At 39.3% G+C, this 18,058-nt stretch overlaps 1 protein-coding gene across 1 annotated transcript in view; it reads left to right on the forward strand.

Annotated features, from left to right (window-relative positions):
• Positions 1–18,058, forward strand: part of tox (thymocyte selection-associated high mobility group box) — a 68,174-nt gene that overhangs the window by 17,684 nt on the left and 32,432 nt on the right. The window contains exons 2-3 of the mRNA XM_030752832.1: positions 5,216–5,281; positions 12,876–12,992. Coding sequence (XP_030608692.1) covers positions 5,216–5,281; positions 12,876–12,992 — 183 coding nt within the window. The remainder of the gene's footprint in view (positions 1–5,215; positions 5,282–12,875; positions 12,993–18,058) is intronic.

The following is an 18,058-nucleotide window of genomic DNA, read 5'->3' on the forward strand; positions in this document are numbered from 1 at the left end:
CAGTCATACCACAAAGAATAAATTGTGTAAGAATTTGTGATTTCTCTATTAACAGTACAGTGAAAATAGAAGACAAAGCCCCCCGAAAACAACACATTTTCACATAAAAGCCACATCATGCTAATGAGGGGGCTTCCCACTCAGACTGATGCAAAGGTGCTGCCTCAGCTGTGAACTACTGAACCCCAAATTAGTTTGAAATACTAAATTAAATGTAGCTAGTCCTAACGAGATGCAGGGTTGACTGACTGATTTTATATCTACAGGGTATAAAACATGACACTGGGGTTTCTTGGTTTCATTTTGAAGAGGCTATGCTACAGAAATGCCACTCAGAGAAGATCACAGGATGTATAAAAGAGATGCATCAGACCAGAGCCCAAGACCATCCACTGCACTGCACATTAGGCCTGTGCCAGGAGAATACCATCTCCAGGATTGCCAAAATCTTGCCAGTTGGCTATTTTTACCTTCTCTTTCTTTCCCCTTGCACCTCTGTGCATACTGAAATGAATGAGTGCGAGGAGAGGATGCAGTGAAAAGAACAGAAAACGGAGTGCTGTGGTGCAGTGGTTAGCACAGCAAGAGGGTTCCTGGTTTGAATCCCTCGGCCTCCCTGTGCCTGCATGGGTTCAGCATTGTCAACCCAACACCTAATCTGCTGCTATCTGGATAGATGGATTTTTCATTTAGAGCTCAAAGTAATATTGTTTGCAGAGACAGTGTCTCTCCTCTGCTCCGTGTTTCACCCTGTGTATGTGTTGTAGAAACAGACACACACCAAACAAAGAGGCACTGTGTGGATGGAGAGTGGAACAGAGCGGCCCTATCTCGTATCATCAATCATAAAAGGTGATGATAGGACAATTAGACTATAGAGAGTATCACAACAATACTGTAGCAATCTGTGTCATCCTACAGTGGGATTACCGTCAACTTATTGACAGTGTCTTTAGGAAATTGCCAGTAAATGGCAACCCAGCTATCACTCAACTCATTAGCAGCCTAAACAAATGAGCTGTGTTTTTCCTCAGATTGAGTGTGTTGCACTGCAAATCAGCGTTGGTGATTTTATGCCTCCAAACATAATTGTGGTTAATGAGTTGAAAGGTGCAGTTGCCATGATGATTGAGTGTTGCTCTTTATTATCTAGCAACAGTCTCTCTACAAACATAATGTCCCCTAGAATGATACTAGTGACAGTAACATTGAGAAATATTTGTCCTTGGCATTGCCCTCACCATGGCAAAGCATCTAATGTTGTGTTTAGGTTGAGACGGCATCATTTCAACACTGTTGTTGAGCAAAAGGGCACAAATTCGAGTCATTGACAGCAACTGAGATCTCTGTCTGTCCTTCTGAGTTAATGAAGAGCCTAATAGGTTCCACTCTGCCTCTCAGACTGAGCGCCTGCTGAAGAGAAATGATCACTATTTCGCTCTCCTTGCTTTTTTCACCTCTCTGCCCTCATTCTTTCCCATCTCCTCTCTTCTGATGCCACTTGCTGTTGGTTGAGAGCTGTATTTGTCCTTTGGATAGCAGGAACACATTAGCCACTTGGCTTGCCATGTACAAATGACTGTATTTGTACCACGATTCAGTTTGTAAATGTGGGTCTTGATAGTTCTCGTGCTTTTTATGTAATGTTCAAGATTTGGCATTTATAATTTGCAGAGGGTAAGCATGACATTAGAACCATAATCTACAGTCTTTAGGCACCAGCATCAGGCTGAGGTTAGATCATACATCAAAGCAGGTGGTTCAGATGAGGGTTGAGGCAGGTGTTCACACTGGTTGTGCTCGTGTGATGGATGTTACACGGCCACAAGACCAGAGAAACCTACTTAAACGAATGCAAGCATCACCTGAGGTGGAAATTATAAAAGTAGATGAATCTCTCTGCTGATCAGTGGAAAGTACCGCAGACAGTATTGTCAAGCTGTTGCAATATTTCCTCCCAATAATGACTTGGATTACTATAAAAAAGTATTCATTCATTTTCTGATTTCTTTTTTTTTTTTTTTTTGCTCGTTTCACACTTCGCAGCATCCATCAGTTAGAGCTTACTATTTTAAAATGCAGGATATTCTCACAATATCATTATCATCATTATCAAATGTGGTCATAAATGGTAAACTGTAACTCTAAGACCAGACCAGGTTCCTCTGTGTGAGACGTCATATATCAGGGGTCAAAGGGGTAAATGGAAGAAGCTAGTTTGGCAGTGAAGTCAGCAGGTCTGCTTTTTTTTTTTTTCTTCCTGTCCCCTTATTTATCTGGGAACCCCACACAGAGGAAGAATAGCGATCAGAGAAGGGGATCTCACCTTTCCTGTAATTGTTGTTTTTATGTGGAAGTGTTCCTTGTAAGGCATTAAAAATTAACTGTTAATTCTTCCAGGCAACAAGCAATACTTCTTTGACTTTCTGTTGACTCTGTAAACCCACACCTCATTTGCATAATACCCAACAGCTGGCAAATGGATAGAGCAGCTACACCTGTCTGTCCACCTGTCACCGGGGTGTGGGTGTGTGTGTGTGTGGGGGTGTGCGTGTGCGCGGGGGGAGGTGCGCATCTGTGTGTGTTTATGCCTACAAGAGACACTGCTTTGCTTTTACCCACCTGTTCAAATGTTGTTCTTACATTTGTGTTTTGTGTTTGTCAACCAAGACAGTGATTATCTACCAAGGATACCAGGAATGATTTGAATATGGTTTATGGATTGAAATGCTGTTTTGTTTAGTCCTGTAGGATCTTAGTGTGGCATTTAGAGTTTCATTAGTAATAGTCAGTGCTTGTTTTAAGAAAAAAAAAAACCCCCACTAAAGCAGTGGCAGTCAGTACCTTTAAACTATAATATGTGGACAAAAGTCAAACATGGGCCACACCTCCTAATCTTTGAATTCAGGTGTTTTGAGACCCATTGACACAGGTACATAAAATAAAGCACCTGGCTATGCAGTCTGCCTTTATTTGTTAAAGAACAAGTTGTTCCAAAGAGCTCAATGAATTTGAGTGATATTCTAACTGTTGTCAGTTTGTGTTGACTCAAAAACGGCACCGTTCCAACCGTTCCAACCTTCTCTGGCATCAGCACAGAAACTGATGTAGTTTTTATCAAGTTGTAATAGCAACAGTTTGTAGCTTCCAGCTTTGAACATGAGAACATTTTTAATTATGTGATTGCATGAAACAGATTGTCTTTCGGTAAAGGTTTTGTGTAAAAAAAAAAAACGCAGAAAACATTTTTAATAATATAACGCGTTCCTTCATTTCCAACAGAAAACTTGACATGGGAGTTAAAGTATGGGGCAACTGGGGGATGGGGGTGGAAGTATGCACTGCCATATGCTAACACACTAATAGTTAATTGTATAGTATCACATTCTCAGAACAGCTGAGCTGTTTGTGTGCTGCTCTGCACACAGGGGAGAGAGGAGGGAAACACCAAAGAGTTTATTGAAATAAACCCCACTCTGTGGGGGTGAGAGCTGTAGAGCTGGGTCCCAGACTGTGGAGATAGGGGATTGCCACTGGTTGCAGAATCTCATCTCATATCTCTCTGCTTTGAAATTGCCTGCAATGATGACGAGCCTTGTTTTTCCAGTGAGGGAGATGCCGTCCCACACGATCACACTGCCTCCACTAAAAGCTGTTACCGTGTCGGTTCAGCAGTCCACATAGCATCCTCTCCACACTTTGAGCCTACGATCCAACTGCCATAGCAGAATCTGGACTCTTTGCTAAACACAGATTTCCTCCTCATCAATTATCCAGTCCAATGAACGACACCAAACAAGCATCAATATTAGAATAAACTGACATTGGCAGATTAGATTTGGCAGGTTGGGTGCAACCCACATACTCAACTCTGCTGCTCAACCCACAAATGCATTTTCCTTACAAATGTGGCTCCATTTAAGGTGAAATAAACAGGCTTTCCAACAGTATAAGATTCATTGCCATGAAGCATTGTTACAACAAAGAAATATTCGATCAAACACACATTTGCTTACTGTTTGTGCTAATTATATTGCTAACTTCCAACATGTAGACAAAGTAATTTCTATAAATAATAGCAGGAGAACACAAATCACATTTAAATCACATGCCAGCCTTAATTAGTCAGCATAAGTGTATAAACATCATCTGAACAGGTTAAGCAGTTAAACGCACAACATTTGCATGATTCTTTATATTATTTATTTATTTATTTATTTTTGCATGTTGGTATATTTAAAAAAAGGTTAACTGCAGCAGTAGGCCAATAAGATACGTTTGCAGTTAACTTTGGCTTATATGACCTAAGCCCTTAACACACTGCCAGAAACCATGTATTTATTTATTAAACCATTAAAAAATATCTTCACTCTGAATTTCTTTGAAATTTAAATATAATTGGAATTAAAAAAAAAGAATAATGAAATGTAAAAACTGTTTTGTTGTTGACCAAAGGCTGTTTTTCTTCTCGCAGCTTACCTTTGACTTGCAGTGACATTAAACCCCTTTGTTCTTCACTGCTGTCTGTGATGTAGGACAAATAAAAGCTGTTGTGAAACAAAGGGCCTCACAGGAGGAAGTGTGGTGCAGATAAGAGAGAAATAAGGAAGTAAAAGGCCCTGCATACAAATAGGATGCACTGTGGACTATATAATGTTTTTATTCTCATATGAGTTGTACTGATATAGAGAGTTATATTTCCTGTTATGTAACAAAGTTCTGTAACATGCTTTAACACAAGTCAGTCACACAGTGACCTGAAATGGCAAGTTAAAAAAAAAAAAAAAAAAAAATCTAGATTTAAGCATGTATATAATTTTGCAATAAACAGCTTTCAGTCAACAAGCTTAAGCAAATAATTTGGTAGCAGCAGCTGCTAATATCTGTAATTCCATAAATGTAAAATTCTAAAATACTAGGATTATTTTAGGGTGACTGGCCAAGACAGTCGCTGTTAAATTACCTCATCTCAGCCTCTGTGTGATGTACATGAACAGTAATAAAACAGAAGTGTGTCTACGACCCCTTTACTCAGGCAGCTAGCAGGATTTTCAATGTCTGAAGAAGATGGCAAACAGATAGTGGACTGGCAGCTAGCCAGCAATCTGCTACCTCCATCTCTACTTATTGTGTCCTTGCTGGCTTTCCATTATGTGTTTGCTGTGTTTGATTATGGTTTGTTGACATTGTTGCTCTTGCTTTTTGTTCTCTCCAGCTGGATGGGGACACCATGTTCCTGGGTATGCCAGAAGCAGGCCTTGACTTCGCCTCAACCAATCAGGTGCATGTTTATCAGATTGTGTCTGTGTGTGTGTGTGTGTGTGTGTGTGTGTGTGTGTGTGTGTGTGTGTGTGTGTGTGTGTGTGTGTGTGTGTGTGTGTGTGTGTGAGAGAGAGAGACATTGTGCCCAGTGAAGTTGTTTATTTGACTTTTTCTACTTTCAAATCACAATGAGCTGTTCTGTAAATTTCTTTTAAAAGTGTGTCAGCAGTAATTTTGGATGTTCTGTATCTTGTCATTAATGGGTACCCTTAATTGGAAAGCATAGTTTGTATTTAAAGAAAGTCACAGCTTCTCAGGCGTGCAGCTAAATTATTGTGGCGATATCTTGCACCATGGAACATTATGCGGACAGTGTGGTTGTCATTTACCTGGAAAAAATAATGGCAGGGCGACACGCAAGCTCGTGGACGGTTAGTGATGCTCTGGTCAGTATTTAGCTGGCAAACCTTGGGTCCTGGTATTCATGTAGATGCTATTTTGCCATGTTCTACTTACCAAAAAACTATTGCGGACTACATATAACCCTTCAAAAGACTGCTTCAAAAACCTGCTCAAAGAAGTCCTACATTAATTAATGATTCAATCTTAATATGATTAATCTGTCTTTATTAGTTGGCAACATACCACAGGCTTTTAAGGTGGCTGTAATTAAACAGCTACTTAAAAAGCCATCACTGACCCAGCTGTCTTAGCTAATTATAGGCCAATCTCCAACCTTCCTTTTCTCAAAGATTCTTGAAAGAGTAGTTATAAAACAGCTAACTGATCATCTGCAGAGGAACAGTTTATTTGAAGAGTTTCAGTCAGGTTTCAGAATTGATCACAGTACAGAAACAGCATTAGTGAAGGTTACAAATGATCTTCTTACAGCCTCTGACAGTGGACTCATCCCTGTTCTTGTCCTGTTGGACCTCAGTGCAGCTTTTGATACTGTTGACCACAACATTTTATTACAGAGATTAGATCATACTATAGGTATTAATGGTACTGACCTGCAGTGGTTTGAATCATATTTATCTAATAGACTCCAATTTGTTCATGTAAATGGGGAGTCTTCTTCACACACTAAGGTTAATTATGTAGTGAGTTCCATAGGGTTCTGTGCTAGGACCAATTTTATTTACATTATACATGCTTCCCATAGGCAGTAATATTAGAAAGCATCGCATAGATTTTCATTGTTATGCAGATGATATCCAGCTGTATCTGTCCGTGAAGCCAGATGACACATCAATTAGTTAAAATGTGGGAATGTCTTAAAGACTTGAAGGCCTGTATGACCTCTAATTTCCTTCACATAAAACTGAAGTTCTTGTACTCGGCCCCATAAATCTTAGAAACATGGTGTCAAACCAGATACTTACTCTGACAGTATGTTTTGAGACATTGACCAATCCATGACCAATCTTCAGTGTTCTGGTTGAGGGAAGGAGGTTCTCATCCAAGATTTTGCAGTACGTGGCACCATCCATTGGCCCCTAAATGCAGTACCCTTAGCAGGAAAAACAGCCCCAAAGCATAATGTTTCCACCTCCATGCATCACTGTGGGGATGGTGTACTTTGGGTCATACTCAGCATTTCTCTTTCACTAAACACTGCAGGTCAGGTTGATGTCAAAGAGCTCAGCCTTGGTTTCATCTGACCACAGCACTTTCTACCAGGCCTTCTCTGAGTCATATAGATGTTTACTGGCAAAATGAACACAGGTGTACATGTGCCTTTTGAGCAGGGGGACTTTGTGGGTGCTGCAAGATTTCAATCCATTGCAGTGTAGTGTGTTACTAATGGTATTCTTGGTGACTGTGGTCCCAACTGCCTTCACATCATCAACAAGCTCCTCCTGTGTAGTTCTTGGATTGATCCACCACCTTCCTCATGATCATCCTCACCCCATGAACCAAGATCTTGAATGGAGCTGCAGAGCAATTGATGGTCATTTTATTTATTTATTTCTTCCATTTCCGAATAATCACACCAACAGCTGTCACCTTCTCACCAAGCTTCTCACTGATGGTCTTGTAGCTCATTCCAGCCTTGTGCAGGTCTACGATCTTGTTCCCTGATGTCCTTTGACAGCTCTTTGGTCTCACCCGTGGTGGTGGAGAGGTTGGAATGGAAGAAACTGATTCTGTGGACAGTTGTGCTTTATACACATAAGCTGACATCAGGAGTATCTGTAACTGACTGACTGATTGTAATCTGTGTGCTAAATGGGCACACAGCTGATCTGTGGGAGCAGGAATTCTGGCTATGCTGTATTTGCTTCACTCAATGACATGCCAATTTATATGTCAATTTATAACTTATATGTAATGTTTTTTGCTTGATATTCTGTCTCTCTATTAAAATGAAACTACCATTAAAAATTAGAGGCTGTTCATTTCTTTCTGAGTGAACAAACTTATAAATTCAGCAGGAGATCAAATAATTATTTCATCCACTGTATGTATATGCAATTTTTTTTTTTTGTCAGCCTTGACCATTGCAGTTCTTTTTATGTTTGCATCAGTCAGAGGTCACTTAACTGACTCCAGCTGATTCAGATTGCTGATACCCAGATTGTGTCTGGCACCAGGAAATATGAAAGCATCACTCTGGTTAAATTCCACACTGATCACTTTTAAAAGGCCTTAGTCTGAGTGCATGAAGACTCTATCTAGCTATCCAGCTATAATTTTGTAATTTATTTTTGTGGACCATGTAGTAACATTATATTTAAAAAGTTATTATAATTAGTAGTACTGGTGATTACCCAATTAATAAATTTGTCAATCTATAGAAATATAAGTGCCAAATTATTAAAATAATCAGTTAACTGTCAGTGTCTAAGCAGAAATGCTGAGTATTTGCTGCTCATCCTAAAATGTGAGAAATATTGTTTTTCTTTGTCTTTTGTGATACATACATGTGTGGAAATTTCCACTAGAGAACCAGTTGTTCATTGCATGAAATGGAATCTAGGTTTAAGAGTACGTCATGGGGTATGTATAGCTGTTTGGTTATGTCATCTTGGTGCAATGATCAACATAGTAAACATCAGCTGTTATTGGATTACTTAGCAACAGCCCTGAAACCACACTATGCAGCAAATATATGGCTATGAGTGTAACTGCATTTGAAAGCATTTTTCAAACTCCAAAGGAAGCCTAAGATGTGTGTGTTAGTGCAGAATTACCTCACCACCAAACAAAGCCTATATTAATAAGATGCACTACTATAGATACATTATTCATAGAGTACAATATAGAGAATATTGTGCAGTAAAGAAATATGTGATGTGATGTTTTATTCATAGTGTTGTGCCATAAGAAGATGGGGAGTTGTGTGTGGAATAAGAATTTATGGCTTTATTATTGAATCACCATTGCCTTTGCCATTGCAGGTTGTTGTGATGAATGGAACCAATTTCAGTCCAGTCTGACCCTCATCCTTGTCATTTTTGGAAATGTTAATGGAGTGGCAGTGATGTTAAAGCCGTAACAGGGAGGCTGCAGACAGAAAGAAAGGGGAACCGCTGCTTTGGAAGGCATAAAAGTTCAGTGGAAAATACCTGTGCAGTTCAGAAGGCTAAAGGCGTGATTTCACACATTAAGCCATACAGCGTGATCCTGTTTTAAGGCCGCTTTAGACTGCTGTGACAAATTCTTTTCTTTCACTCAAAGTCCAGAGAGATGCTGTTTTTTTGGTTTTTACAGAACACACTCCATTGAAGAATGTTTGGAGTCATTTAGAAATGGTATCATCACCCAGGTGTTAATTACACACAGGGAAATAACTTCACAGAATAATCAACTGTTATGGGTAAGACAAATATAGATACAGCAACACATTGTAAATGTAATTCCATTTATGATAGATTAGTGATACACCACTACCAAATATTGTTTATCAGTTTACTCTAAAATGAGGCTAAAATACACTTAAGTAAACTAACTTGGAGTGAAGAAACTGTCAAAAGTGAAATTGAAAAGAGCACAGCAGAGAATAAAATAACTGAATGAAGGCATTATTCAAATGGTAAAATAATAACACACACATGCACACACTGACATGGCACCGCAGGGAATAGATTCATGATTTCTGCTTTTCACCTTTTGAGGGTTTTTTTTTCTTTTTCAGTCATAGATTTTGTGTAGATGATTTTTCTTTGTAGTGCATCGAGTATTGCAGAGTCATTGTATTGTGATACCATAGTTATCGTAGGCAATGCAGTGGGATGGTGTTAGTGCGCAGTGTTGGGGTTGTTATTTGAAGAAAAAGTTGTTACACATTACTCTTTTCACCTGCACACACACCTGTGTGAATTCTTGTCCTATTACAGAGGATGTGTATAGGATCTCTCTTAATATCTATTTAACTATTAGCACAAAGCTGACAGCAATATAAAAAACCCATGGAGAGATGTGCTGTGGTAACAGTGATTCAACCCTGCCTCTGTCACCTGTTGAAAATGAAGCTTTGGTTGGGGTCGGCATCCACTCTGCTTGAGCATCACTCTGGGTTTTGGAGCCTGTCGTTGCTAGCTTTATGTTAGCATTGTGGGTTATTTATGTATTTGCTTGCTGCTTTTAGAGCTTTGATGTTGCACTCGCAGGGGTGGATTGTTTCTGGACTGAGCCTATTTTGCTGTTTACCATCACAGGCAGTAAATTATGTTTATTGCCATAAATGTTAAGTAATGTGAATATTGTCGCTCTTCAAACACTGATCAGTCTGAGAGAGCGCCATCAAGAGCTGTGCTTGCACAAGTGTGCATGGGACTTGTTTTCTCTATACGCCATTCATGCATATATTTAAAGAAGCTGTGTAGGAAAGTGTCAGTGTAATAGTTTGATTAGTAACTGTAATTTGATTTCTGAATTTAGTACGTGAAAGCTTCAATTTACTGCTTTATAGACGATTGTGATGAGATTATAGTAAAGTGTTACTTTGGAATGCATTGCACCCAGCATTGATTAAGAGTCAATTAGTCTAACTGTAACAAAACACTCAGGAAACAACCAATGTTTAAACATTATCTGGTCAAATCTCCTCACTGCGTCTGAGCCATTAGAAACTGTCTCACTAACCAAATGTTGTTTTAAATACTCTGACGTGTGTGGAACTTTGTGCTCTCTAACCTTTCACATGTACGGTGTCTTACTGGTTAGCTGAGTGTGCCTAATGTGTGCTGGCACCAGCTAAATACTTTTGGTGCAGGTTAAAGTTCACATGCTTGTATTGAGTGCTGCTATGTGTTATTCTGGTTGAGTGGTTAAAGTTCTTCCACACAGCGCAGCAGAATTTCACAAGAAGTCGTCTGACTCACTTTCCATGTTGCTGGTTTACAACATCATGGCACAAATGATTGTAAATATGAATTGATTACAGTGTTAGACATTTAAAAAACAAAACAAAAACAGCCTCAGAACTTACTTAAATACGAAGGAGTATTAGGGCCACATTGAAAAAAATAATTTAATTGTGCATTTTGAGAATAAAGTCAAAATTTCGAGAATAAAGTCGAAAATCTATTTCGAGAATAAAGTCAAAATTTTGAGAAAAAAGTCAAAATTTTGAGAAAAAAGTTGAAATACTATTTCGAGAATAAAGTCAAAATTTTGAGAAAAAAGTCAAAATTTCGCGAAAAAAGTTGAAATACTATTTCGAGAATAAAGTCAAATCTTCAAGAAAAAAGTTGAAATTTTGAGAAAAAAGTCAAAATAGTATTTTGAGAAAAAAGTCGAAATGTGCAGATTTAAGTCGTTTCAAGTCAAACACCTGCCATGCCACGTCTACTATAACCTCCAGAATGTCTTGTATTATGAGTTAGCGAAACTATACTTAAGAATCGGAACTTATTTCTCTTTTAGTACACAAACACAATGGAGTGATAACTATGAGGATGGAAACGAGATGTGCAGAAAGCTGCATCGGCTCAGAAGGAAAACCACACAAACTGGCAATGGTTAGATGCAAGGATTTCGATGACTGCACCTTCGTGCAGTACAGAGGGGATTTTCAGAATCGCAAGTCACAATGAGGGGCTCGCCTCACGGGGAGCGACATCGCTCGCTCTCCATTCATTTCCTATGGAACTTGTGCGATGAGGCCACAATCGCTTCGCAGAAGTTCCATGAATGGAGAGGGAGCGACGTCGCTCCCTGTGTGTAGAGCCCCTAAGACAGCTGATCAAGTTGTTTCATCTACCCAAGGCTTTTTGTAGAGGGTATAGCAGCCGCGGCCGTTATTTGAGTTGAAATGACGACTTCGACCTTTTTTCTCGAAATAGTATTTCGGCTTTATTCTCAAAATGCTATTTCGACTTTTTTCTCGAAATTTTGACTTTATTCTCAAAATGCACGATTTATTTTTTTTTCTAAATGTGGCCCTAATACTCCGGCGTACTTAAAACCTCATGGTAGTGCTAGAGGAAAAGTCGTTAAGATTCATGTTTGACACAGAATGTTGAGCATAACAGCACTGAAGCAAAAAAAAACAAAGGGTGGGAAAAACACAACTGCTGACTGAAGTAAATTAAAGTATGATAGAAGTATAAGAAGTGACCTCCAAATACAAGAATATGGAGGAAATATTTGATGATGGATTTACACCATGAAAATGACTTTCTCGTGTAATTACTACACATGAATGTGAACCGATTTGTATCCAAGAACAAATGAGATACAACTGGATACAAATCTGTTACAGTCTAATAAATCTATAAATCTCCCCATAATTATGTCTTTCCTTATTTCCTTATGAAGAAAGTCTAACTGTTTATGGCAGTAACTTTTTATAAAAGTTTGTTTAGCCTGTCAAAACCATGGGAAGAGTTAGGGTGTGGCTTTTCTTGGGAGGTGCCCTATGGAATATTTCTTGGCAGGGAGTGATTACTTCCTGGAACCTTTGCTGGCCGGTTTGACAGCCCCAGAGTACCTGTTACACCCCCACCCCCCGCTATTCCTTATGAATAACGTTAAAGACGCAAGCTTCTCATTACATGCACGCTTATGAAGGTGGTCACCTTTTCCCTAGCAAGATATATGTAATATCTATGTAGCATTGGCTCAGTGGTTATGGTAGCAGGACAGTTCCATATGTGAGCGCATAGAAATGAATCAATGAGCAGCACAATGGCGCTAAAAAGAATACGGTGATCACCACATTTGGTCAAAGTGACTATCCTGTTTGTGGCACTATGTCACAATGATGTTTTTATGTGTTTATCTTGGTCGCTCATTGCAGCTGTGCAGCACTGTGTAACCTTTTCTTATCAGGGATTAGCTATGGAGGAAACAAGCAAGCAATTTATTTACAGCCTCTCCCTCTGTCTGTCTCTTTGTATCACCTCAGTTCTATTGCAGCTGCTTTAGTGTAAAGTAAGGCAACATTATCACTTTATAAAGACAGAACTTTATTTTGACCTGTGTGTGGGAGACTGTATCTTTGTCTCTGTGTGAATGAAAACTTGATATCTCTCTGTCTCTCTCTCTCTGTCCCTCTTGCTTTGTCCTTGCTGCTTTTCGTGACCTTTTGATTCGACCTCTGACCTCCTCCTGGCCTCTGGGCCCATTTGAATTTGTATTTATCTTCGTGATTCTTCCCACAGTTTCGTGTGCCACATCCCCCTCACCCTCTCAGCAAGGTGACGCAGCCCAACCCGCCCTCACAGCACTGGAGGAGAGATGCACACATGGCCGAAACACATCGTCTGCCTTGGGTCAATGTGAGCACAAACGCACAAACGCACACGCAAAACCAAACCAGTACAACACTTCCAGGTCTTGCAGGTGATATGTTCAGACCACTGAGACATAATTCAATTGTAGAAAATCCACCAACAAAACTGCACCAAGGGAAAGAACTGGTGTGAGTGTAAAACTGTTACAGCTGCTGGTGTTTTGAATTTAGCATTTCACAGCTATAACATTGGTGCAAAATAATATGAAAATTTATGCAGCAGAGTGATATTATCTTTGTAGCAGATACACTATCTCTTTGTCAAAACCTGCAAGACCCAGAATTCAAGTGGAGTTACATGTTATGCTTACAGCAGCTGAGTTAGCTGGAAGGCACGTGCCCCAAGGTCTAGTAAGCTCATTCCTCGCTCCTAGATTTGCTTTAATTTTTAGACCTCGCTTGCACATGACATTTATCTCATTAAACACAACAGATTTATATAGCCAGCCCAGACCAAAAACTGGTGTTCCTGCTCATTTCTCCTCCGAATGTCATCCTGTGCTCTGACACTGTTAACGAGGAATCCAGGATGTCACAGGTAGGGTCAGCAGGTGATGCCACTGGCTACAGTAGACATTCATGTTGAGCGTAACATCAGTGGTCATGAAAGAGCAGGGGGTGTTAAGTACAATTTAATTATGATTAATGCAGCACTATCCATGTCACATAACTGCTTATTGTGTGCATATGTGAGGCAGCGCGCGAAAAACCGGACAAAGACACACGCCGAGAATTCCAGCTGTACACAAAAACAACTGAGCAATGACATCATCAGAAACAACCAGACTTTCCAGTATTTGCTTTGTTAACTTCACTGTCTACAAATATTTTTCAAAATGCACTGTGCTGCCACTAATCCTCGTCCAGTAACACTCTCAGCTATGAGGGACTAATACACATCTAGGAGTGCAACCTCAGCCAGTCAGCTGGCAAAATCTGCCCCCTTAGTTATGCTGGTGACGTCCATCTTTAGCCTGTGGCATTAACGCTGAGTATTTATTTATCTATCTGCATCGTTAAACCACAATAATTCAAAGAACAGACACAGTTTGATTTCTTCAAGTTACAAAAGGAGCAAAGGCAGAAAAACTGAAAACTGTTTTTTGCATGTTTAATCTAGAAGTTTTTAAATTTTAGGACACACAGAGTAAAAAAATAAAATTTTGGACTTTAGCCTGGTTTTCACATGCTGTGTCATATACAGTGTATCACAAAAGTGAGTACACCCCTCACATGTCTGCATATATTTAAGTGTATCTTTTCATGGCAACACTGACAAAATGACACTTTGACACAATGTAAAGTAGTCTGTGTGCAGCTTATATAACAGTCTTCATGTAGAGCAACAATTCGTCTTTTAAGACCCTCAGAGAGTTCTTTGCCATGTTGGAACTTTCAGTGACCAGTATGAGAGAGTGTGAGAGCTGTACTACAAAACTGAACACACCTGCTCCCTATGCACACCTGAGACCTAGTAACACTAACGAGTCACATGACATTTTGGAGGGGAAATGACAAGCAGTGCTCAATTTGGACATTTACGGGTGTAGTCTCTTAGGGGCGTACTCACTTTTGTTGCTGCTGGTTTAGACATTAATGGCTGTATATTGAGTTATTTTGATGGAAGAATAAATTTACACTGTTATATAAGCTGCACACAGACTACTTTTCATTGTGTCAAAGTGTCATTTTGTCAGTGTTGTCCCATGAAAAGATATACTTAAACATCTGCAGAAATGTGAGGGGTGTACTCACTTTTGTTTTACATTGTATGTGCGCCCTGTTTACATTCAGCTTTGATTGTTTTAACTTGCCTTGATTAGTGGAAATTACATTTTCCTTTTATTTTTTTGGTTTTACTGCTTATCTATAAAAATGGGAACACGAATAAAATACAGCAGCTAATTTAACTGTTCCAGTTTTTAGTCAGCTTTTAGTCACAATAAGACATGCAGATACACCCAATCAAGATATCATTGATTCAGTGCATCTGAGAAAATCAGCCTCTGTACATCTCGTATATTTAGCTTTTATGTGCTTTCATGAAAATCTGAGCTGTGTATCATATAAAAGAAGTTTGATGTTTATTATTAGAAGCTTTAACCTTGACCTTTTAGGGTTTGTCTCTGTTCAGTTTACACTACAAACGCTGGAATCAAAGAGTCTAACAGCTTTGTTTTCTTGCTTATTTTACATTTGTCAGTTCAGGGTTTGCAACATTTTATTTTAAGATATTTTGTTTTCAATAAAAACTCAACATCTTCATCATGACACATTTATCTTTACTCTGCATGATGTGTAGATGAGTGTGTGTTTTGCAGTGTGGAAAATCCTGACATATCAGTGATTTACAAATTCACTATGTGAGTGGAAGATGTATGGGGCACCATAATGTTTGGAGGGACTCTCCCAACTCTCAGCCACATTCACATACATGTACTGTACCCTCGTGTTTTCACAAGATTATACTGACGAGCAAAAAAAAATCCAAGTTTTTCTATGTTCTTTGCTTCGTCTGCATCTCTTTGTCTCTCAAACACACCTTTTATCTGGGAAGATAACTGACTGAGAAATGCTAATCAGGCATTCATAAAATCATACTGTACCTTCTGTGAATGTGTTTAAATGCATTTCTCAGAGGATGCAGTCATTTGTGTCTGTGTATCTCTTCAGTGTAATCAGCACAATCAATTTAAATGTCAGCTTTCTGCAAGAGGGACTATTTTCATAGAGACACAGAAAAGATCCACACCAGTTTTAAAGTGGATTGATTTTCTCTAAAGCCCCGCCCACATGGACTGGAGCTTCATGTGTCATACATTGCTGTGTAGCTGACTGTTGGCCACTAGAACGCTATTTAAGAACACTATTTACCACCCCGTCACATGTCAGTTTTAATTCTATGATTTTGGCCTTCAGTAATTATGAAAACTACACAAGCAGGATAAGATTACTTTGTTTTAGCTCTGCTGTTGACCACAGTCAGTGCAGTTCATTTGACACCGAGCCGTCAGGCATCCGTCAACTTTTTTGCTAAATTCGCGACTCCTCAGTCATTTATCTTTGAAAACTTCTGAAACTTGGCACATATAGTCAAAGTAAGGCTCTACAAAACAGGAGAGTCAATTTACTTTTTTTTAATTAATTTTTGAAAATTTTCAGAAATACTGTACACTGATGACGCTTTAATTCCCACGCCTCTCTCATTCCTGTAGACCGACTCTTTTGAAACTTGGTATAAATATTCTATGTGCAAAGCTCTACAAAGCACTTCACACAATTTTTTTTTATTTTCAATTTTTATGATTTTTTTTTTTTTTTTTTTTAATTATTTTGAAGATAAAAATGCATTTCATGTTTAACTTAAGTGACTACATTTCCCACATTTATTGGCTGAATCTTTTGAAACTTGCTACAAGTATTCATTGGACAAATGAATTTCTGATTCTTGACTTTTTTTTTCTTGTTTTTTTATTAAACAAATTTTTAAGATTTGTATACAGTGGGGAAAAAAAGTGTCAGCTCAATTATGGTTGGCCTACAGCCAAATTAGCTTCTGTTCCAATATATCACATATTGTACAAGTTAAACGTTTGACAGTGGAGCTCTGTAGGCCAACAGGTGTCTGGTTAAATTCATTTAAAACCCTTTTACAGAGGTGCACTTTCACCTTTGTCTAAAAGTCCAAACTCACTCACTTGTCTCTGGATCATGAAGTGTCTCACCTGGTCCACTTTTGGCAGCATGTGACCAAGGTGTTGGCTACCTGTCCACCCTTCATCACTTACTGTCTGGCTACTGTGAACATATGCAAAGGCGAGGAACTCCACTGGTGGTAATTGGCTATCGCCTCAAGCATGCCACTGTGGAAGCTGTGGGCTGGGAAAGACTGGCGGGGCCTTTCAGGGAGCAACTCAACCTTACTCAAGGGATGAACCAGTGTTGGGTCTATGCATAACAACTTGGCAGCAAACCAATTTTAAGTTGTATCTTCAGGCACTTTGTTACTAGCAGCCTGTTGCAATAACACATAAATTGCTCCCGTTTCTTTAGCTGAATCCATGAAAAATGTCAAAGAAAACACAGTTTGACGTGCAAATAATAGTATATTTGCACCAACAAGGTGTTTTCCAAAGCACTATTAACCAAAAACTTGACATATCTCTGCATGGTGTGCAGTGCATCCCTAAAAATGTGAGGAAACTCTACAAAATCTACAGCAGATGGACAGTATCTGAAAGTCATGTCCATAAGAGAGAGGGAGAAAAAATCAAAGCAAAGATCTGACACGGGACCTGAGAGGTGCATCTGGACCTTCAGTTGATCCATCTACTGTTCACTGAAGCCTCATCAGAAATGGTCTCAGTGGAAGGGCGGCTGTCAAGAAGCCAATCTTAAGGAAACGGTGAGAAAAGAATGAGGTATGCCACACTAAGCAAGAACTGGACTGAAAATCAGTGGCAACAGGTCTGATGGTTCGATTAATCCAAATCAATATGAACAGAGGAGGTCAGGAGACAGACACACAACAGTGAGTATCTACAGCCATCTGTGAAACACAGTGAAGCTTTGTCATGGTTTGGGCTGCATATTGTTGAGATCTTGTCAAAATAGATGAAATTAAGAAAGCAAAGTGCTTAGATTTTGATCCACCGTGCAGTGCCACCTGGAAAGTGTCTGATTGACTGCAGCTTTGTTTTTCAACATGGCAAAGATCCCCAAAACACTGCCAGTGCAGTAAAAACATACCTGGCTAGAAAAACACACAATGGAACACCATCAGTCATGGATTGGCCTCCCCAGAGCCCCGGACCTTAACATTACTGAAGCAGCGTGGGATCATCCCGACAGAGAACAGAACAAAAGGCAGAAACATCCAAAGAAGAGCTTCGAACGTCCTTCAAGAAGCCTGAAGAACTGTTCCTGAAGACTGCTTAAAGAAAGCTGCCTCAGAGAGCTCAGACTGTGCTGAAGAATAAAGATGCTCACAAAAAGTATTGACTTTCAAGCTTGTTAGAATTGCATAAAGTATGTTTTTGCCTCATATGCTGT

Source organism: Archocentrus centrarchus, chromosome 17, assembly GCF_007364275.1.
Source record: "Archocentrus centrarchus isolate MPI-CPG fArcCen1 chromosome 17, fArcCen1, whole genome shotgun sequence".
NCBI classification, from domain to species: domain Eukaryota; kingdom Metazoa; phylum Chordata; class Actinopteri; order Cichliformes; family Cichlidae; genus Archocentrus; species Archocentrus centrarchus.